Genomic DNA, 22,693 nt, shown 5'->3' on the forward strand with positions numbered 1-22,693 from the left:
CTTTTGAGAAAATAAAACCAACAGAAATAAGAGCAGGAGGGGGAATGCAGAAAGAAAATAAAAAACGTACCAAAGGAGAGAAAAGGCTGAAGGATATGTGAGGAATGATGCACCAAGTGAAACAGATTCAAGCTTAAACTGACTATACTTCAAAGAACAAAACACTTAATGATACTGCACAGCTATGTTTTTGTTATGAAGGTTTGGGTTTCCCCAAACTTAAATAGAATGTTTAGCAATATTAGTCTTTCATTGCTCTTCACCTGGAATTGCAATTTGTTGTTTCACTGCTGCATCATGGCAGGTTGGAAAAAAAGCCTAGCTTATATTATTTTACTTACAACTTACACCTTTGCAGAGAGGGCCAAGCAGAAGACTTATGTACCAGTTTTAAACTGCACAGGGTTTAAGGGGGATGCCAACTTTATAAAGCCCTCTGCCAATAAGTGAATTTCATGGTCTCCAGAAAAGCAGAAACAAGTTCAAGAGGATGTTTTTTATCGAAGTGCTCATTTGCTCTGGCTGGCAATGCCACCAGCTCGCTGGGCTATGGAGAGTCAGCACTGCTGCTGATGAAGAAAGTCATTAAAAATTCACTGGTAACATTTTGTGCTGAAAGCGTGTGCTAATGCTAATTTCACTGCGGGTAAAAGCATCGGGGGTGGAAATGGTACCTCTCCAACATGGTATTGTGGCAATCACTGTGACATTTGTCAACACAAGTCCAAATGCTTGGAAAGGAAAAAGCTCTTTCCAAAGAGTTGCTGCTATAAATTTGTTATGCGTCAACTTATTTTATGAAGAACAACATTGCAAAACATATAGAAGTGAAAATGAAGCTCTAATGAAATCAATGGGGAAATTCCTCTCGTATTTCTTTACACATATCCCATCAAGACAGAAAAGAGTGGGGGGAGATTTCTTTAACACATTACGAGTTAGGCATAATGAAGACAAATCACTGACAGGAAGACTGAAGTTAGTGCTGCATATTCTGTAGATGCTTAGAGGTGATAAGGGCTCCTTGAAGAAACTGAGCAACAGGGCACAAATAATGGTACTATAAAAGAAAAGACTGATATTTTCCAATTTAAAAAGAAGAAATTAATTTCTGAAGTTCTGAGAAGACAACGGTATAGTCTAGTAAATTCAGTGAAAACTGTTCATAGTAACATGCTGCATTGCTTGTAATAAATATAGCTGTCATAAAATTAATTATGCTGAGTTTAGTTGAGGAATTTTGGAAGGTCAATTTTGTACATGACATGACAGTGCATTTTATAGCTTCAGTTTTCAGTCTAGAATTAGAGGGGAATTATTTTTTAAACATAAAAAATGTGAAAGCATTCCATGGCATTTTTTTGTTGATTTTTAAAAATTATTATTGTTCACAGGGTTTGAAGAAATATATTTCTAAAAATAAGCTGGAATTTTAAGTCAACATTTTTAACAAACATATTGTTAAAACATCTATGAAAACCTAATTTGGCATATGGTGGTTTCCAGATTCAAACATTAGTAAAAGGATTAAATGAGTGTTGTCTGCATTAGGCTCCAGAAGATGGCAATGTCTTACCTTCTCTAACTGTTCCATGCACGCATTGTGGACCACAATCTTGCAGGCAGCACACTTCCTCCGCAGAGCAGATTTCTGCAAGAGGAAAGGGAGACGTGTGCATGGAGGTGCGCTATTCCCAGGAGAAAAAAAAATTGCTGTGAAACCAGGAGATGTTTTGCGCCTTATGCAACATGCATTTTTTTTTCCTTTCTTGTTGCTCTCGGCTGTTCTGTATCTTGAAAATAAGGGTCTGAAGCTTTTCCAGTTAAGAATGAGACTTTGGGGAAAAGACAGAGGCACCGTACTCCAGTTTGTGAACTAGAAGCAAAAGGTTCCTTTGAGGTAGCAGATAAGGCTGTTAACAGTGCAAGTTCATCACTCTACAAGGGAGCAGCCTACAAAGATGATGAGCAGATCCAGTGAGAAGAGATGAAAAACCATACATGCAAATCAGAGAACTCAGACCAGTTCAGAAAATTATGTCATTTCATGCTTATCATATAATATTTAATCTGATGGGCCTGACCATCGCCTTATAGAAAAATACTGAAGTACTTGGGTCATTTAGCAGAGAATGATAACCTTCGTGCAGAATGCTGTTAAATGCTTATGAAATGTTTCAGCAGGGACAAAATTCTCAACCTAATTATGCTAGTTAGTTTTGTTAATTTCAGTAGGGCTTTTAAAATAATTTCATTGAATCCCCTGAGCCAAAGCATATAAAAGGCAAGAGAATGTATCCAGGAGAGAAAGAATATATTTACTTTTTTTTTCTCCTCTCCTTGCATATACTCAATTTAATAAACCAGATGGAGTTAATGTTCACAGAAGTTTAATTTATAATCTTGTTCTTGAGGGACAGAAAATTTACAAACACACAGTGAGCTGAGCTTCATTTGCTTCAGATTTTTTCCTTTAAATTTATTCATGTTCATTTAAATCCCTAATAAAATATTTCTTTAGAATTTTCAATACATTGCAAATAAACTCAAGGAGAAATAGGGAACACAGCTCCTGTTCATATTATAGAATAATTATTATAATTGTACTGAGTCTCATAATTATCTGGATATATCCTAGCTCTGCATGCTCACATGTGTGTGGAGTGTTGTTCTAACGTTTCCCTTAAAGAATCATGACACCATACAACAGAGTAAGCTTTCACATGTTTTGTGAGTCGTTAACTTCAAGTACATTTTTAGCCTCTGTGTTTACTAAGAGTGTGACAACATAAAGGAATCGATCCCTAAGACAAGAAACTACAAAAAGCAAACAAAGGTAATACCTTATGAGCAGGTTTTTTTTTAAAATCTTGCTTTTAAGTTGTTCTAATTTTTGAATGCTGGCGGCATTGCAAGTAGTTATCACCAGTTATAGTGAGAGGCTAGTAAAAATTCAGACTTTTTTATTACTTCTAATTCGTTGACTTATCATGAAGTGTCAACTCCAAATTCCAGAGATTAAGACTTAATGTTCTGTATAGACTAACATTTTATGCAAAGTCAGTGCAGCTACAGCTTAATTATTTCTCACTACTTCTTCATTTAAAACATTTGATCTTAAATAGTCTGCATGTAAAAGAGCTGTCAAAGAAAGACACAGTATCTTCAAAAGAAACCAACTGGAAAAGCATTAGCCTTTTGACAGAGCAGGTTAAAGTAACCACAACTCAAGTGGATTTTCATTTCCATCTCTAGTTCTTAATCTAATGAAAGCGCCATACACCGTAACATGTTGTAAACACAGATACCACATTCCCCAAAGGGAATCAATACGTTAATACCTACAAGTGAATGGAATCTCAGTCAGACATCAAGCAAAGGCCAGGCAATCAAGAACGGAGCAACTGCTGCTTCCTAAATACGACTCAACATCTGCAGGTCTATTGGCTGGAACAAGTTGTCACCACATAAGATATCTCCAAACATTCCTGGATAGAAGTCTAAGTCAGTGCACCTAATTCACCAGCTACTGCAAAAAGTGCTTTCAACTCTGAGAGAGATACACCTCCAAAGCTAATACACAGCCTTGCAAATTGTAGGTAATGTATTATTGAATGTTCACACTATTCTCAATGAGCTAAATCGTGAGGAAGTATTTACTCAGTTTTAGAAAGGCAAACTTCTGTTGAGAGCATAATAACAGTCATACTGGGTCAGAGCAAAGGTCCACTCAGCCAAATAAATCCTGTCTCCAGCTTTTGCCAAAACCCAGTGAACCTCAGGAACAATTTAAGGAAAGGGCAAACACACAATGAAGCTTCCTTTGAATATTACCCGACAATCAGCAGTCTGTTACTGTTGGGACTTTGCTTCAGCGCTCTTTGTAAGCTGGCACAGACTTCCCAGGGTTGGTCTTAATATTATATGCCATAAAGTAACTAATTTGCTTGAGAAGTTACACAGGATGGATATTAAATTTGAGCTACAGAAAGTGCTAGTATTTTGGATCAAAGTGCCCCAAACACAGGGGTTAATTAGTAAATCAAAATGCTTTCATTTGGATCAAATGATCTGAGGGGTTTTTTTTAAATAAAAACAAAAAGACGGTATAGCGAAGAGTGACAGGCAGTATTCACAAACATCCCAGAGAAGAGGGACTTTCCTTACATTTTGCAATCTAATGGCCAGGATGCTCCATTGCGCATTGATTCAAAGTAAGGACTTGAACACAGGATCCCCACTCTCTCATCAGATTTTCTAAATACCAAGAAGTTTAGGAGTTTTTGTTTGGTTTTTGTTTGTTTGTTTGCCTGTTTTCTCTTCTGCTGAAGCAGTTTATCTGAAATACTAGGTTAAGAGTTGCTGAAGTCATCTGGAAGAATTACACTGAATAAAGAGATACACAATGGCTTCAAGATCAGTCCAATTAAACTTTTTCATACACAGCAGAAAAGCTTCAATAGGGGAAGGCAAACCTCGAATATTCTCAAAGAGAAAGCAAACACTCAAATATGATTGCACCCATTGCTGGTGAGTGCATTCAAGAGTTTGGAAAATTCAGTTCAAATTCTTGCAGTGATTAAAACCAAAAATTTGATCAGACCCTATTCTCAGAGACCCCAGCAAGTGATATATTTCTGTACATAAATAAAATAGGCTGCTTGCTTTGAATATTTCTGAGACATCCCAATATTTTAACCTTTTTTCCCTTACCGTGTTAATAAAGCTACTTATTACATCCATTCTCACTGTGTAAGTATTCTGGGCCACTCAAAATTGTTTGGGGCTTATTTTCCAAGCAACAAAACATTTAACCAGCGGCCTTTTGCCCCTTTTGCATTCCTTTTGGAACACAAGCTTCAACAACAGCAAACAATTCAAGATCCTAAACATCTGAGCACTGTATCAGTCTGAAGTCAAGCTTGTTACCTCAGAAAGAGAGAAGAAAATCTGAAAACAACTCACTGAGAATTTTACTTGGCAGCTTTCCTCCCCCAGGTAGCAAAGGTCCCCAGAAACATTTGTCTCCAGCCACAGATGCTCTCCATTCACAGCATTTTCCTGAGAAAAGATGATTGTTAGTCTGGTTTGTGAAATTCAGCCATGTGAGTGCAGTGAGTTTAAAAAAAAAAAAAAAAAAAATATTTTTCACCAAAAAAAAAAAATCATTTGTTTTTCTACAACACAAGGCCATAACAGTATTATCCTGGCTGATCACCCCATCACCCCTGCTTAAAGGCTGCTGATGATATAATATATCATAAAATAGTTTGTGTTGGAAGGGACCTCCAAAGTCACCTAGTCCAACCCCCTGCCATGAGCAGGGACATCTTCAACTAGATCAGGTTGCTCAGAGCCCCATCCAGCCCAGCCTGGAATGTCTCCAGGGATGGGGCATCTACCACCTCTGTGGGCAACCTGGGCCAGTGTTTCATCACACTCACTGTAAAAAAATTCTTCCTCATTGCCTGGCCCGAATCTCTCCTCTTTTAGTTTAAAAAATGAGGCATCACCAATCAGAACCAATGTATTTTTGTGTAAAGTTCAGTGAAACTTTGCCCATGTTCTTTCCACATGCTGCCTAGTTTAACTGGGAGTCTAGATTTCATAAGCTTGAGATGCACACACAATTTTTAAGAAACAGAAAATCAAGAGAGACAAAACAAAATCATAACTACTGAAATTTTAATTGGAGGAGCCCAAAAACTTTGAGAACCAGGCCCAGAAGTGCAAAACAACGTATTGACTATAGCTTTAGGATGGCAGGGTGGTTTAAACAAGGAAAAATACTTTCTTTAAAATGGCTGGATCAACACTGTATGCTTATGAAAATATCAACAAAATACTAAGTGGCCAGGAAAGACCATATTTGATTTTTTTACCTGAAAGCATGATACATTCAACTGAGAACATTCTCAAAAAGAAAAGTCTACCTAGCATATTGACATCTGGTTTTTCTTTGACAGCCTCATTTAACCCTATCAGTACCTTCATTCTTTGAAATTCTTGTTCTGAGAAAATTTGATTCTAGAAAGACTACCGTTTTCACTTGATTGTAACCCTGGCTTGACTAAAAAGTTTAAGAAGCCTACTGTTTGAGCAAAGTAAATAAACAGGATTTCTGTTCAGCCAGAATTAGAGCCTGATGGAAAATGCTTTGACAGTCTCTGACATTTGGTTCCCACACTGCAGAAGTCACAAATGATGACGTTTACCAAACAGATGGTGTCCGACAGCAGGATGCTCTGAAATAGCCATCTTGGTTAAAATAATTTCTTTAAAATACCAACTGACAGTTTCAAAGTGATGAAATGAGAAAGTTTATCTTGCCATGTGGATTTCTTAGGCACCACAGAGAGGCATAAGTGGCAAAAACCTTTGCCTCACAGAGTACAAGTGCATCCACAATAGCCAAGATCCATGCAAGCCTGCACATAGTGCTCACTTCAAATAAACCAAAAGAACAACAGGTGTTTTGATTCGGCTTGTTTTTTTCTCCTTTTTTTTTCTTCTGGTGAGAGATCTATGGGTCCATAGGTCTTCTAACTTCACCAGAAGTATTCCCATTGATGTATTATCCCACAGCTGGATGAGAGCGAGACCAGGATTCCAGTCTGCTGCCATTAAACTCTGATTAAACATTATTTAGTGGCACACCATCCTATACCTCCATTTCTTCTCAACATTTTGTCTGTCTGTTCACCTGAACTGCAGCTTTCCTATGACAGAGATTTTCCTAAACTGTACAGTACAGGGCATGATAGTACAGGTGAGGCTTTTCAGCACTTTTATAATGCCAAATACCTTTTAAGGACTTGAACTAGCTTAAGAAAATCTTCAAGCCTTACTTAGATGGTAAATTACACAGATTGTAAATTCTTTTCCTTCAAGTTTATCCTTACATAAAAGTAATTTTCTCTGGAAAGAACTATATCAGTTTTACAGCACTACATGAAAGCCTGGTCACATAATAATAATAATAAAATTATTATACCCACAGTACTGCACAACATATTAACTTCCTGCCTAGTTTATGAGGAGACGGATGAGAGGACTGAAGCAGAGGATATGAGCTCATCAAAGAGAGTTTGACCTGAGCACATTCTCTGCTAACGAAACAATGCACGAAAGGTTATAACTCAGAGCTAAATTTTATAGACTATAGAAGGTGTTTAGAAAGGATCAACTATGAAAGCTAAGTAAGAAAACACATAGCTCCTGGGACATAATGTTTAATGAGGAATCAAAATTTCATTAAAAAAAATAGATTAAACACCCCTTCATTCAGACAATGTCCATATAACTTGCCATCCAGGATTTCTAAAGATAAGTGGCCTATTTCCATAACCTAGTTTAGATTAGTTGTTCCAGACTATAGCATAGATTCATGTCTTATTTTCCATCACAGTGTAAATAAAATCAGTAAGTAGTCTATAGGGATGACCTTTGTAGTTCATGCTATGATAGAGTTCTGACAAGACTAGATAATAAAAATATAAATAACCTGATTTGGCATAAGCAGCACACCTCCAGATACCTACTGCCACAAACAATTTCACAGTACTGTGTGTGAAAACTCACAATTTCAGTTCCAGCACACTGACATTTAAAAAGTCTTCTTTGATCCTGAAAAGCAAAGAGTGGATATTTCCCCAAGCTGAAATGCTCTCCCTCAAAAACCTCTGCCTGTCAATTACTTTGTCTCAATAAGATCAAAGGGAATCATTTGGACTTCAATGTTTCAAATTTTACACAGCACTGTCATTTATATGATAAGACATTCTGTTGCTACTTAAGAAAATCAAGATGAGACAGTCAAACCAAAATGCTTTGGCCTTTTCCAAGCCTAATTTCATTCAATTCTAATATGAAATTTTAACAAAAATAAATACATTTCTATGAAGAATTTTTACTTGAGCAAGTGCTGGACAAATGGGTACTCCATCTACCAAAACAAAAGCACAGTAGAGGCTACACTATCACTTGAATATGTTGCCACAGATATTTTTCCACAAGAGTTTTGGGTTCAGGAACCTTTTCATAAATAATGTGCTAGTTGATTTATTTTGCATTTGATGTCTTTATGCTAGCTTTAGGAATAAATGGTTACTAAAGAAGCAGTCAACCTCTTTCTGTCCCTGACCCCTTAGCCCCCAGTCTCATGATGTTGACATTTTCCTTATGCTATATGTAGTGGTTGTAAAACTACACACAAATCAGTTCAACTGATGGAAAAAAATAGATCACTTTTATCTACCAAATCAGCTGGACAAAATGACTCACCCTGTGACCGCATAACTGGGGAGTTAAAGGTGGGTCCAGTGGGAATGATATGTTAGAGCAGCTTAGTTGATCTGTCAAATCATTGTTTCAAGGCTGACATGCTTTGCTTTGACTTGCTAAAAAAAAGAGAACGGGGAACTCTGTTTCCTCATCCTGTCTTCCCAGGCCTTGTAAGTGTGTGTAGTCAGTGTGCTATAAAGAGCCCCTGCTTGCTGAAGTGGAGGCAACAAGTACTTTCCTGGCAGATGCAGCCAGCCTCACAGGGGACATATGAACTCAATATGCTCTCCCAGATGGAGACCTCCCATTTGATTGCTCCTGATCTATTACCACCTTAATAGCAAACAAAAATAATTTCAGTACAGCAAATATTCCTTGCATATGAAACAAAGCCCACATGCAATCTCCCCTCAAGTGAAAGAGAAACAGAAATTCGAGGACTAGGAGTTTGGAAAATATGTAATTACATGTACCTGATCATAACGTGCTCTGCACATTTCACTAATTAACTAGGTCTCTTCTCTTAAGTGACCCAGCATGGTTAAATAACAGAGCAAGTGTTAACCATTTTTCTAAAGCCCTTAAATATCTCAATACCTCACTGTTCTTCAAGCTGCAGTCAACGTGGTTTCAAAAGCAATGCAGATAAACCTGTCTAATGTAATTTGCCACGTCAAGCAGCCATAGATTTTCAGCCAAACAAATACACCAGTCAGCCCAACTTTCTACTTCAAAGCAGTTGTTAACACCAATTGTAACAAGAGAAATGGAGCTCTCCTCCACTCCTGCCATGACTGGTATTCTGCAAATTACATAAGACAGATTTCTAAAATAAGTCATTAAGAAATTTTTCCCTTCGTTAACACTCCAGTTAGAGAGATTAAATTTTTTACAAATATACATTTGGGTAATAAACTTATGATTGGTGTAAAATTAGTGCTCATCAGCTTAAATTTAATTAAACATATTTGTAAGCAAATATTATTAGCTTTAGCCCTTTTCTTTATGACTGCACTATCTAGCAGAAACAAGTTGGGTTTTTTGTCTTTTTCCTAAATGTCTGTCTCTAACGTCTGTCTGGCTTGTGTTTTACCCTTAACTCTGAAATTCCAGAGTTTGTAATGTTCATGCTGCAAACGATAGTAATGTCCCAAATGTTTTTCTGTTGACATATATTCTCAATTTTAACTTCATCTTAGCATATTTTAATTTGGGAATATTCTTCATGTAAAGCAACCTTTTCTTTAATTATTACGAATGTAATATGTGGACATAAAACAAAACATCATGGAGATATGGTACTGCATCATCACTCAAAAAAACTTGAAGATACATAGGCTCCAACTTTCAGAACTATTTTTAGGTGTTCAATATTCAGGTCTAGGTTCACCATATTCTCTAGCTTTTTCTGCCATTGTCCTTTCCCCACCATGCTTTCCAACATCCCTGCATCAGTTGCTCACTTTTGAGACTGTTGTTACCATCATCTGAAAGATCGTCTGTATGCAGAAGCAGAATAATATCATTGGTCTTCATAGAGGAGCAATATCCAGATGCTACCAAATGAAATGATGATTCCCTATGTTCTCATGAACCATTATTTTGGTTGACAACAACTTCAGTCTTTTTGGTAGCAATGGGAAAAAAATAGCTATTTTCTAGAAGGGCACCTTCTATAATAACACTGCATGCTCTATACTGCTGGAAAAAATCAATGAAGTTGGCCACCATTTTACAATATGACAGACCTCTTTTTTATCTTTATATTTCTCTGGAAAGAACATTAGTTCTCAAACCTTGATGAAAAAGAAACAGCAAAGTAGGAGTATTGATCCTGAACACGTTGCTTCAAGTGTAGCTGAAATTTCAGCAGTTTTTAAGGATGCATGGAGCTTGCACTCATCACTACTTCCATAAGTGGAACTAAAGCTCCCAGCACTGCTACAAGTTTTTATGTCACTAATGGGATATCTGTACCCCAGGGTTCTCCTTTTTCATGGAAGCATCTGATAATGTACATCTCTTTGCAACTGAATGCTCAGTTACTAATTACAAAACAGCCTGGCAGACACTCTAATAAAAGGGAAATATTTGTCAATGTAATAATTAGTATAGCTTTTAGGAAGTTATGATAGAGAAGCCAAACCATCCATATGCAAAAGTAACACATTTATATAGATGGGAAATATTTCATCTCGTATAGAACTTGTATCAGTGTATTAACACAGATGTTAATTACCTAAAGCATAGTATATCACTAGGCACTTACAAACATGTACTGCCCTTGAAAGTAAGTAGGCAGCATTACTGAATAATGTCAAAAAGATACAGAATATAATGCAACAGTTTCATTGTGAAGTCACATTCACTGATTATAAGCACTTCTCATAGGCCACCTCACTGCCTATTTATCTAGCACACTCCATCAGTTTGTCTACAAGGATGTTATAGAAGATAGTGTCAAAAGCCTCACAAAAGTCAACATAGCAGCCATTGCTCTCCCCTCTTCTACTAAGCAAGTCATCTCATCATGAAAGGTTGTCAGGTTGGTCAGACACGTTCTTCCTTCCATAAATCCCTGCTGACCACTCTCAATGACTTTCTTATCCTTAATATTTTAGGAAATGGCTTCCAGAAGGATTTGCTCCATTACCTTCCCAGGAATCAAGATGAGGCCGATCAGTGAGTAGCTTCCTGGATCCTCCGCCTTGCTTTTATTGAAGACAGGATTGACATTTGCTTTGTTGTAGTCCTCAGAAACCTCCTCTGATCATCATGGCCTTTCAAAGATAACAGATTGACCTTGCAATGATATCACCATGTATCTCACCAGGTCCCATGGACTTCTATACATTAGGTCTGTTTAAATGTTCCTTAACCTGATCATCCTTTAACAGAACATAAGTTTTCCTTGCTTCAGCCACTGGTGTCAGGGGGCTAGGATTTCTGAAGGCAGGTCTTAGCAGTGAAAAATTGAAGTGAAAAATGCATTGAGCATGAAGAATTTTTTTTTTTTTTTGTCCTTTGTCACCACATCCCCTGCCCCATTCAGCAGCTGCTTAATGTTTTTTCCTCGTGTTCCTACCACTTCTGATATGCCTACAGAAACCATTCTTGTCACGCTTCATGTTCCTGTCAGATTCAAGTCCACAATGGCTTTGGTTTTCCTTACCCCATCCCTGTGACAATAGGTAGTGCCCTTTCTCCTAGCTGGCCTGACCCTGTCTCCACCTGTTGTGGTTTTGGGGGAGGAGTGGGACATGGGAGGGAGTCTTGTTGGGTGGGGTTTGTTTGTGGGTTGGGGCATTTTTTGTTGGGTTATCTGTGTGGTTGGGGTTTTGCTTGCTTGGTTTTGGTTTGTGTGTTTGTTTTTTAGTATCTGAGTTTTGCCTGGAGTTCTTCATGCATCCATGCAGGCCTCATGACGCTTTTGGTTGACTTACTACATGGGAGGATGGGCTGTTCTCAAGCACCAAGGAGGTGATCTTTGAATATCAATGGGTTTTTGACTCTTCAGAGTCATATCATGTTACTCTTTGAAAGAGTTCCTTGAAGAGGTCAAAGTCCACTCTCTTGAAGTCCAGAGTCATGATCATGCTTTGTTTTCCTTATTCCTTCTTTACAGGATTCTGAACTCCACCATGTCATCATCACTGCAGGCAAGACTTCCCTGACCTTCACATTCCCCACCAGTTCTTCCTTGTTTGTAAATATGGGATCCAGCAGAGCACCTCCTCTCATCAGGTCCTCTATCACTTGTGTCAGGAAGTTCTCATCAATACATTCAAGAAACCTCCTGGATTGCTTGTGGTCTGCGGTTCCTTCAGCAGATGTTGGGATGGCTCATGTTGTCCACATGAATACCAGGGCCTGCCAACATGAGGCTGTTTCCAGTTGTCTGAAGGTGGCCTCTTCTCAAACTCTTCCTGAAAAAGGCATCTGTAGCAGACACCCATAACAATGTTTCCTATGTTGGTTTGCCCTCTAATCTTGACCCATGAGCTCTTCACAGGTTCACTATCCATTCCTCAGCAGACCTTCAAGCATTCCAACTTCTTTCACATATGAAGGACAACTCCTTCTCCCTGCCATCCTGGCCTTTTCCTTCCTAAAAAGTCCATATCTATCCATTGTGCCAATTCAGTCACATGTGCTATTGGATTATGTCTCTGTGACAGTAGAAAGTATGAACAACTTTTTCCTGCATGTTAAAATATCCTATGCAACTGAATAGGCCCTCTCAAGTAACTAATTTTATAGAACCATGTAAAAGCAAAACCTACAAAAATGGTATCACATATTGCCAAATGCCAGTTTTCAACTTCTACTTAAATGCAGTTTTCTATTCTTGTTAAGATCTCTAAGATTTGTGTGTGTGTGTCTCATATTCATATAATTCATGGCAGAAGGTTATAACACTTCTGGTCTGACGAACACTTACCTGGCACCCAAACAAGTCTGTGCATTCACAGAACACAAAGCACACATCACTCTCAAGTTTTTTTCATTGAGCTCCAAGAATAGGAGCTGCATATCTTCAAATGCAGCTTAATGGACATAACTAGAGTTCTAAGACTTGTAGTCATGGGTCATAACTGCCTACTAAGAAGAAGGCAAGAACCTGGCATCAACAGGCAAATGCATGATGAGCAAATAAAGTAATGAGAAAATTTTGGCCAGTGGGAAGCTCAATACATTAATTTCTTAGATGGTTGTCAGGATGTTCGCAGACAACAAAGAAATCAAGAGCTAGAAGGCAATACCTAAAAGTAAATTATGGGATGACTTTGCACAAAAGCTTATGGTTATTTCCCTTGAGAGCATGAAAATATATAAAGACCTAGATCCACAACGGCACAGATATTTACAGTTATGAGGTGGCTCAGTCTGTACTTGAGAATCTGGGCTAGAATTGCTTAATTTATCATTTAATTTGTGGGAGTGATGCCTAAAATGGGGGAGTGATGCCTAAAATGGGGGAGTGATGCCTAAAATGGGGGAGGGTGGGAGGACAGGCAGTGCATAAACATCAGAGGGACGGGCAGTAAAGGTTGTACTTTTTTGGTATTGCATATCCTGCATTGCCTTCTGGCCATAATATCACCTACTCCAGAGAATGTATTCTCTATGGCCCTGCTGTGAAAAGATAGCATTAATTAGACAAAGCTACAAGTTAATTTGAATGAGGTGTAGCAAATGTGATGAAACTGAGCATTTGTAAGTAAGTGAAAGAAAAGAAACCTCAAGAATGGCAGGTAGTAACAACAATAAAGCAATACCATTTCTTATGGAAAGGGTCTTAAGACACATCAGAATCATCAGCTCCATTTTACAGCTAGAGAGGTTAATGTAATGAGTGGCAAAACAATTATTCCGAGCTTGCTCACAAGGTAAGTGGCAGAGAAGGGCATGGAAATCCCACTCCCTGAATCAGTGTCAAGATCATCTGGCAATGGCAAATCACCTGCAAGGAGTTATCAAAATTGGAGGCTATGGCCAGGGGATTCTTTCCAGTTATTACTGTGAAGATAACAAAAAGGAAACATTTTCTACTGCAAAGTCAAGTGACAACTTATGTTCGTGTCACTTAGACTTTAGGAAGATCTCCCATCGTGAGTCCTTGGAGAATCATCCTCAGAAATACTAAAGAGCAGGATGATATAGATAGGGATGCAGCAAGCACTGAGTAATGCTGGCTTCCAGTAATTAAATACAAAGATTTCCTGTTTGGACCCAATACATTGTAATACAAATATCTTTTCGTGCTACCAAATACACCTCTGGAAATAATAAACATGAGTATTTTAAACTTAACTTTTTCTTTTATTGATATCCACTACCTATTACAAACTTTGGTCCATTTCAACTTCTTCACTCCTGCAAATCACTTCCATGTTATCTCTCTTACTCTGCCTCAGATTTGAGAAACGCTTTTCTCCCTCACATTCACCTGTTGCTACAGCTGGCTAGTTCAGGTTCCTCCCAGCCACAGATGTCTTCCCCTCACTATCCTGTGCCTTCCCCTCATGCCATGGGGTTACCTCCCTTCTCCAAAGCATGAAGTAAAGCAACAATATCAATCCGAGAGGCTGGAACAGCTGAAAAATTGAACTGATCAAAAATTTAAACCATAAGCCAGGAAGTGCAAAAACACCTTCCCCCCCACACACACACACACAATTAAAGCCCGCAATATCAGGTCCTGCAGTACTTACATATTGGGATCACATGAGGAATCACCTGGTAAAATGAGTAGCAGACAGTTAACTCTGAAGAAACACAAGTGCTTGTTGAGTTTGGGGTTTAGGTTTTTGGTTTGGGTATTTCTTGCCATTGTTGTTTTCTAAGTACAATTTTTGAAAGGTGTTTAATTTAGCCTGTGCCTACCCCCTCACACAGGTGACTGATTCTTGAGATTTCTACTAAACGGCATTGACAACTCAAAGCAGCCATGTGGTTTAATACATTGCTGAATCAGGATCTGTGTTTTCCTGGAGAGTAAGATCAAGGTGTTCTCCAAAGCTCTTTCAAGAGGATTCTGTGTAAGCTTTCAAACTCATTTTAACACTCTGTCTTAAAGTGCAGAATATCAGAGTGAATCTATTTCAGCCTCCTGCAGCACAGCATGTAAAATTTCATCCCCTTAAACTTTAAATGCAACAGCTGGGGTTGAAGCAGAGCACACCATCTAGAATGCCATTCAGTCTTGGTATAGAATACAGAGATAAACATAAGGCATATTCATCAAAATGTTGAGTTATCTTTACCTAAAAGCCACTTGGGTGGCTGATGCTCTGATACCACAATGTACTAAGTTCTTTAACAATAACCAAGTGTAAGATATACTGTATGTTTCATTTTAAACAGGACATTTGTGCTGGCTTAAGACAACTTCTTAGCATATACCACTGCATTACCACATGGAAGGTGCATGGGAATGATTCAAAGCTGTGTCAGGGGAAGTTCAGGCTTGATATTAGGAAACATTTCTATACAGAGAGGGTGGTCAAACACTGGAACATGCCTACCAGTGTTTACAAGGCATTTGGACAATGTCCTTAATAACATGCTTTAGCTTTTGGTCAGCCCTGAATTGGTCAGGCAGTTGGTCTAGATAATTGTTATAGGTCCCTCCCTACTGAAATAGTCTATTCTAGACAGTCCTAAACTGGCCCCTTCCAAACCAGCCCAGAAACGTAAGAGAAGCAAGATGAAGGGGATGGAAATATAAGTTCTCTGTGTCTGTAATACAGCTTGGGCCCAGAAGAAATCTACCCATACCTGCACAAATCATCATGACCAAAGATTTCTACTACCTACTCTACAGACCCAGCCAACTTGACATGTATCTTCAGCCTTAAATTTTGGCCCACCAGAGGTATAAAACCCTGTGGTGCTAAAAGTAGGTCACCTTTGGATGACAGACCCTGTCAAGAAGGCAGTGAGCAAATGTAGCCAGACAGTTCCCAAGCTGGAAAACCTGAATGGCTCTGTCCTGTGCTGCTGAAGTCTCCACAAGTGTTCGTGTCTCTCCCTTGTGCTTAATTTCATAATAGAAGCACTAATTCTGATTGCAACACAATGTCTTACGTAGAGTTAAGGAAGCAGAGAGCACTAGCTAGAGATACTGCTCAAATTAATTGCCAAAAAACCAAACACCTACAGTCCACTCTAAGGCCGCCCTTGGTTCCTTCACAGGTCCATTGGAGACTGCAATGTTGACAGAATGCACAGGAGCCAAGTGCTGGAGGCCTGACCTTGAGATTGCTTTCCTGCAAATTGAAAAGAAAAAAAAAAAAAAAAACACAAATAAATGGAGTGTATATCCAATATAATTACCCAATTATCCACCCCACCCTTCTCCAGAAATCAGAAGAGGCAGTACAGCATCTAATTTCAGCTTGAGTGAAATGGTGCTTGAATGCCATCTTCTGCTAAAGCAGTTTAGGAAAAGAATAAAGTAATCTGATCATTGAAAATTACTGTTTAATGAAGATCAGTTACTCATCTGGCACTAAGCTGAAATATCAACTCCAGTGAACTACATATGGTTTTGTTTGTCTGTTTCAGTGGACTTCTCATTCATTACACCTATTCCTTACATACCAGCTGAACCTACAGAACCAATTTATACATAGTTCCAAATAGCCTTTATTGGAGGAATGAAATATGAGTTTATACAAAGAGCGTACCATCTGTTGCTTTTACTTGCTTTATAGACTGGGAAAATTCACTCATTCAGCATCAGACTATGTAAAACAAGCATCCCTCAAGGTATTACTGCTACTTTCTGCTCATATTTCAATTCTATCTTTTTGGTCCAAAGTCATTCTTACAGCTCTTGAGGCAAAAGTCACAGATGGCGACCAGAAACACTCTTGGAGCTCCACAAGTGCCGATGGCATAACCACTGCCTCTTTCCCCGGTGGCACCCAATCCTGCCAGATCAGCCTTGAATAGTGAGCCATCAGGTGGAAGAAAGCACAGTACACTGCTGATAGAAAGCTCAGCAGCTCTTGGACAGTAGGTTTCAGAAAGCTTCATAAAATTATTGCATTGTATATTTTAGCACCCAATGGTGGTGGCCAAAATAATCTCACAGATTCAGCTGCTGTGAATCAGATGAGGACAAAAACATCTAAAGGAGAGATCTCTTTTTGTAAAGCAAATATACTCATCCCCCACAAAATGAAATGACAGTCTGTTTGTGTAAAGTGCATTTTTGTGATACCACTTCCACAGTGCAACAGCTATTTATAGCATCTCCTAATCTTACCACTGTCCCAAGGCAATAAAGGTCAATTGAGCCAGTGATGACAATCCAGGTCAGCCATATGCTAAATAAATCTTTTCATTGTCCTGAAAATATACAGTGCAATATATTTCCACAGTAAAGGAGCTTGGAAACTTCACTGTTCACAGTGCATGTCTAGAAAAATTGAGTGGGCTGAATCCAAATCTCTGAAGTTCTCTTTCCTGCGGGTAGCATGAAAAACTCAGCACATTAACATCAGCTTCTGATCATCCAGTGCCCCATTTCTACTTATCAACATAGGCAAGATATTGATAACGCTTTTTTCAAAAATATCTTGGATTTTACAAAAACCCATTAAAGGGAAGGAGCCCAAGGAAAAGACTTTCACTACCTTGCAACGTATCAAAAGACAGCAATTTATTAAGAAAAATTTCATGCCATATATTTCAGTACAACAAAAGCTACGCATCTTCTGAATGACCAGATTAAGCCCTTAAAGAAATTAACCACAAGAAACTACAATTTTTATTTTTTTTTCCAGACAACTGTCCAGCATTTTAGAGTCTCCTTCCCTGTTGTTTTAGGTATCACTTTAGTTATTAGTCCTTCCTAAACACAAGATTACATTCTTGTGCCTATTCATGGTTTATAACATGGTCATTTGTTTTGGTGGAAATGGGGCAGTATCATATTTTCCACTCTGTATCACTGACAGTGAAAAAGCAAACCTACTTAGTCCTGCTCTTATAACAGAGGAAGGTACCCGCCACTTTGTGCAAAGTAGTACTTAAGCAAAGGTGGTTGAATAATAAAGAATTAACGATTAACTATTATTTGATGAAAAATGCCAACATTTTCAGTCAACATGGCTTACAGCCTGTTATTTGTCAAGCAATACAGCCTGTAAAGTTGCATGCATCCAGTAAGCAAATTTACTAAAGCAAAGTCTGTGATGGATATTCCTAGGAACAAATTTATCTGGCCAGTCCAAGGACAAGGCTTCCAGCTGGAAAGCAAATTCAGCGGAGACTTAAAAGGTAAATATATGCCTAATGAATGGCTACATACATGTCAGCATCAAGCCTTGGATACTGTTTCAAGTCAGAATTAGAGATGTGCAAGCCTCCTGCAGTAGAGCCCAAGACTTTGGCCCACATTTCTCTAAAAGTGAGAAGATGTTGATGAGATGTTCAGGGAAGACTTGACACAGTTTTGTGCCAACAGCCTGACCTTCCTCTGCACAACAAGGATTAATGGCTTCGTCTGAAAAGCACACAAAATGCAGGCATGACAATAATGTCTTTTTTCCATGTTTGTTTTAATATAAAAGGCTTAAAATTATCTCAGGGATTCCAAATTTGGATGAACCAGCCAGAAGGGACCCTTACACCAAGGGGCAAGCTAAAAATGCCTACTTTTACACAGCTTATCAGAACTTTGTCTCAGGATGAAGAGGCACACACAGTGTCAAAAGACACTGCATACATCACAGAAGCCTTTCTCAGGCTAAACAGCAAACACATGGCCTTTTGATAACTCTAAGGCAGAACAGAGAGGGGAAAACTGGGGGAAAGGGAAGGTAGCACAAATCTAATAACAGAACAGATTCTGAGTATCCAAGTAATCATATCTCATATTAATTTAACTAGCAGATTATACTACTTGGCACTTTTCCAATAGCAAGGTAACACGAGTGGCTTTTAGTTATCTTTCCCAGCAATTTCATCTCCACTGTGCTGAGTACTTGAGTGAAAACACAGGCTCAACAGGCAGCCTTTCCCATAGAAGCAAAAGTAATCACTGTTGCCCTGATAAGACACAGCCAGAAACAGTGAACCTGCATTTTCATGATATATTCCATTCTCCAGACTATGCAGTCCACAGCTTTGTTAAAACAGGCAGGCACACCAGCCAGCTTGCTGATGTAACAACCAACAGCAAGGTAATGTCACATCATAAATAATGAGCTGTATTTTGATAATTACTTTTTCATATCCATTAATCAGTAGTTTGTAGTAGATGTTATTATCAACTTAGCCAACACACCACCATTGTGAAAAAGTATGGGTGCACATACATGTGTATGCCATTAAACATACAACAAAAAAAAATCTGATATTAATTCCATAGTTGATACTATTAAGGAAATTCTTCAAGTAAGCAATTGACTGTCTTGGAAATAAAAAGCACTCAGATATTCATGCTATTCAAGTAAAATAACCGATTTTAAAAAAATAAAGCATATTTTCTTTTTAATTTTGCTGAAAAGTCAGGCGAGACTCAACCTACTTATTAGATCAAAGGATACATATTTGATTAGGGGGAATTTGAGTTTATACCCAGACTTTGTTTTTACTGAGTCTTTTCCTCTACCTAAGGCATACAAAAACCCTCCAATGAGTTGTTTAGACAGAATAGCTTGCCTACATCCTCGACAACCACAAAAGACAACTAGTGAATAGTATGTAGCTCATTTAAGTGTTAGAAAAATCTATTTGAAAAAGAGTGAATCAGTGCTGCACGTGGTTAATGGATTTGAGTGTCATTTTAGTTGTCACTGGTGTTGAAGTTGCTGCGTTTCCAGGCTGGGGTTATTACCCTCCTTTTCACAGGGGCATAAGTCACCATTGTGGTAGTCTCTCAGCTGCAAGGTTGAGAGATCATAAAAATACAAAGACTGGCTTCCACAGATCCTATGGCTAGGGCAGCTGCCAGAAGAGAGATTTTTGGGAGTCTTTTCCAAAGTTAATCTAGATATTTACCAAGATAAGGACAGTCAGTTGTACAACAATGTTTAGGTAACAATAGATCTGCTCTTCTTTGAATATTCAATGTAGATAAACCCTATGACTGCCAGCTCTCAGGTTTGCCAACCACAGCCTGGAGATACCTATACAAGGTCTAGCAGCAACTGCATGAACAATGAATATGTTCCCAAGTTTGTTTGGAGGTGCTTTTCACACCTGCGATTTGGTGTTTATGAAAGTCATGAACAAGAAGTACTGGGTAAACTCTGCCATTATTTAAGTTTTCACCGTGCATCTCCACCAACTTCACAGCGCTCCTGCAACCTGCTGTTCCCAGCTTGCCTACCAGACATGTAATGTTCTCCTTCCCAGCCGACCAGGGGGCAACTACTATTTCACTGCAGCATCAAGATTCCCAAATTTTTTGCATTCGATAGAAAATAAGTCAGTTTCAGTCAAATCAAAACAATCTGTCTGGTCCAGTATCTTATTTCTGACAACAGCCAGCAGCAGGTGTTTAGAGAAGCACTGGCACAAATTGGGTGATCCTTCCAGTTACAGCTTCCAGTAATCAGTAGTTTAAGGACTTCCTGAGCTGGAGGCTGCTTCCAGACCTTTGTGCTTAATAGGCTGTAATGGCTCTTTACTCTAGGAATGTGTTGGTCCTTCCCAAACTCATTTATACTCTTGGTCTCCACAGCAGCCGATGTAATGAGCTCCCCAATTTAATTATGTGCAGTTTAAAGTACTTCCTTCTGTCTGTTTTTAAAATTTTCCTGGATAATTCAATTGCAATATCATATTGTGAGGAGCAGCAAGTAATCATTTGCCTCTCTACACCTTCTGTGATTTTATGAATCTCTATTCATATACTCCTTCATTCACACACAGCCCTTCACCCCCAAAGCAGGTTTAGGCTTCTGCTGATACTGAAGCTGTTCTGTCAATATTTTCTAGATCCATTATATCTTTTTTTTGAGGTAGGATTGCCAGAACAAATATTCAAGATCTGGTTGCACCAGAGGTTTATCAGTGGGGTCATTATATTTTCTGCATTGTTCTTATTTTCCCCCCCTCCCTTGTTCTGAACCCTTTACTTACCTTTTTATCACTGTGAGCACTGAATTAATCATTTCATAGGAGTACTTGCAATTATCCAAAGTTCTCTTTCTTAAGTGCTAAATGCTAATATAAAGTCCAAACTTTAAAGCTTTCTTTCCCTCTCTATGTGCATTATTTTGCCTTCATCAATTTCACATTTCAACTGCAATTTGCTGCAGAGTCATTCATCATCATAAATCTTTCTGCAAATTGACCACGGTCAGCCTGCGCCCACACCAAGAAATCGTGCAGAGCAGCAGCAAGCTTCACCCTCTCACACTTCATTCCCTGTAAGCAGTGCTGTTCCCATCACAGATCTCCAATGGTCCCCATAAGTAAACTCCTAAGTAAAACTCCAAAAAACAACTCACCAATTGCTAACCACCCCATTACTTGCTACATTTAAACTATTGTTTAACCATGTGAAAATCACCCCTCTTTGCCCTAGTTTCTGTACCAAAAGCTTTCTTCCTACCTCATTGGAAGTTTTCTGGAAGCCCACATGTGCTTCTGCAGCCAGACCACCCCAGTGAATGGGCCTTGTGCCTCTGCCAGCAATTTCTGCAAGACTCACAAGTCCTGGCTTCCTTAGGAAAAGCTGTGCTGGTTCTCCTCCAGCAAATCACATTCAGCTGTTCATTTATTAATCCTACATTTTATCAGCAGCTCTACCAGCTTCTCTGATTAAAATGTACTGCTGGGTTACCCAGTCAACACTCTTGTGAGCCACTATGTGACCACCCCACTCCTTTAGGACTGGAGCTGTTTTAAGGGAGCTATTATAAAGCTCTTCCAGCAATTTCGTATTTGAATTCCAATCAGAACACTTAGCAAAATCAAATCCTAGTGATTAGTTATTGGCCCTTTTGTCAATGTGGTCCTTAGCATCTTACACAGACCTTCCCATTTTCCTCAGGTTCATCTACATAAATAGCAGCTCAGCCTAGTACACTCTCAACCACCATCAGCAGTGAACCCTGATGCAAGAAATTCAATTAGTACTAAAAGAAACAGACCTTTCAAAAGTCATGAAATACTTGTTTATGCATCTGTCATTGTCTGCTGCCCAGGGATTTAGACAAAATCACAGGATATGTAGAATCTGTGTTCTGTAGCTCGAGTGTAGACAAAAACTGATGACAGCAAGTTGGATTAACATGACTACAGTATGGTCACGATTTTTTTTTATCATATGATAAAATAATTTATACTGATTTTCAAAAGGGCTGAAGATAGTCTATGTTATCACTCTGCCAACCAGAGGAAAATAAGAGAAGACTAGGGAGGTTTTTAGGGTACTTCTTGGTGATATCAAATAATCTTCATTTGATCTGGAAGACAGAGGGAAAATAAAACAACACAAGACATGGAGGAAGGAAAACTAAATCCTTAGCAGTTTAGAACAGCAAAAAGCAAGGGTTATTTTTATTTTTGTAATGTTAGTCTTGGAAATGTTTTCTTACCTTTTAGATGCTAGCACATAGCTTTCAAAAATAACCTAATTTAAGGTAATTTCTCTATCAGACTAGGATGCTCCATTGGCATAAGTTGTTTACGCAAGCCGAAATGTCATTATGACTCAAGAAATATATGGCCTCACACAAACTATGAAGAAGTATTCTGATTTTGTTCTTTTCTATGAATCAAATCTGTGTCTTGCATTTTTACACTGTTATCTTCAGAGAGCTGTTTTAAATGTGGATTTTTGGAACCTGTTTCCATGCCCCTGAATTGTTACCTTTCTTTTCTTCATTTGTGCTGTCTATCCTTCTTAAAAATGGAAACAGTCAGAAATTCTCACCATCCA

The 22,693-nt window shown here is 38.6% G+C and overlaps 1 protein-coding gene across 3 annotated transcripts in view; it reads right to left on the reverse strand.

The window, feature by feature from the left end:
• The window catches only part of DGKI (diacylglycerol kinase iota), a gene marked incomplete at its 5' end in the record, with an annotated part of 215,395 nt that overhangs the window by 118,812 nt on the left and 73,890 nt on the right, over window positions 1–22,693 (reverse strand). For all 3 annotated transcript variants that reach the window (XM_082064302.1, XM_082064301.1, XM_082064303.1), the window contains 3 exons: window positions 1,577–1,651; window positions 4,966–5,061; window positions 15,947–16,055. In XM_082064302.1, the coding sequence (XP_081920428.1) occupies window positions 1,577–1,651; window positions 4,966–5,061; window positions 15,947–16,055 (280 nt within the window). The remainder of the gene's footprint in view (window positions 1–1,576; window positions 1,652–4,965; window positions 5,062–15,946; window positions 16,056–22,693) is intronic.

Source organism: Streptopelia decaocto, assembly GCF_964273445.1.
Source record: "Streptopelia decaocto genome assembly, chromosome: 1".
NCBI lineage: Eukaryota > Metazoa > Chordata > Aves > Columbiformes > Columbidae > Streptopelia > Streptopelia decaocto.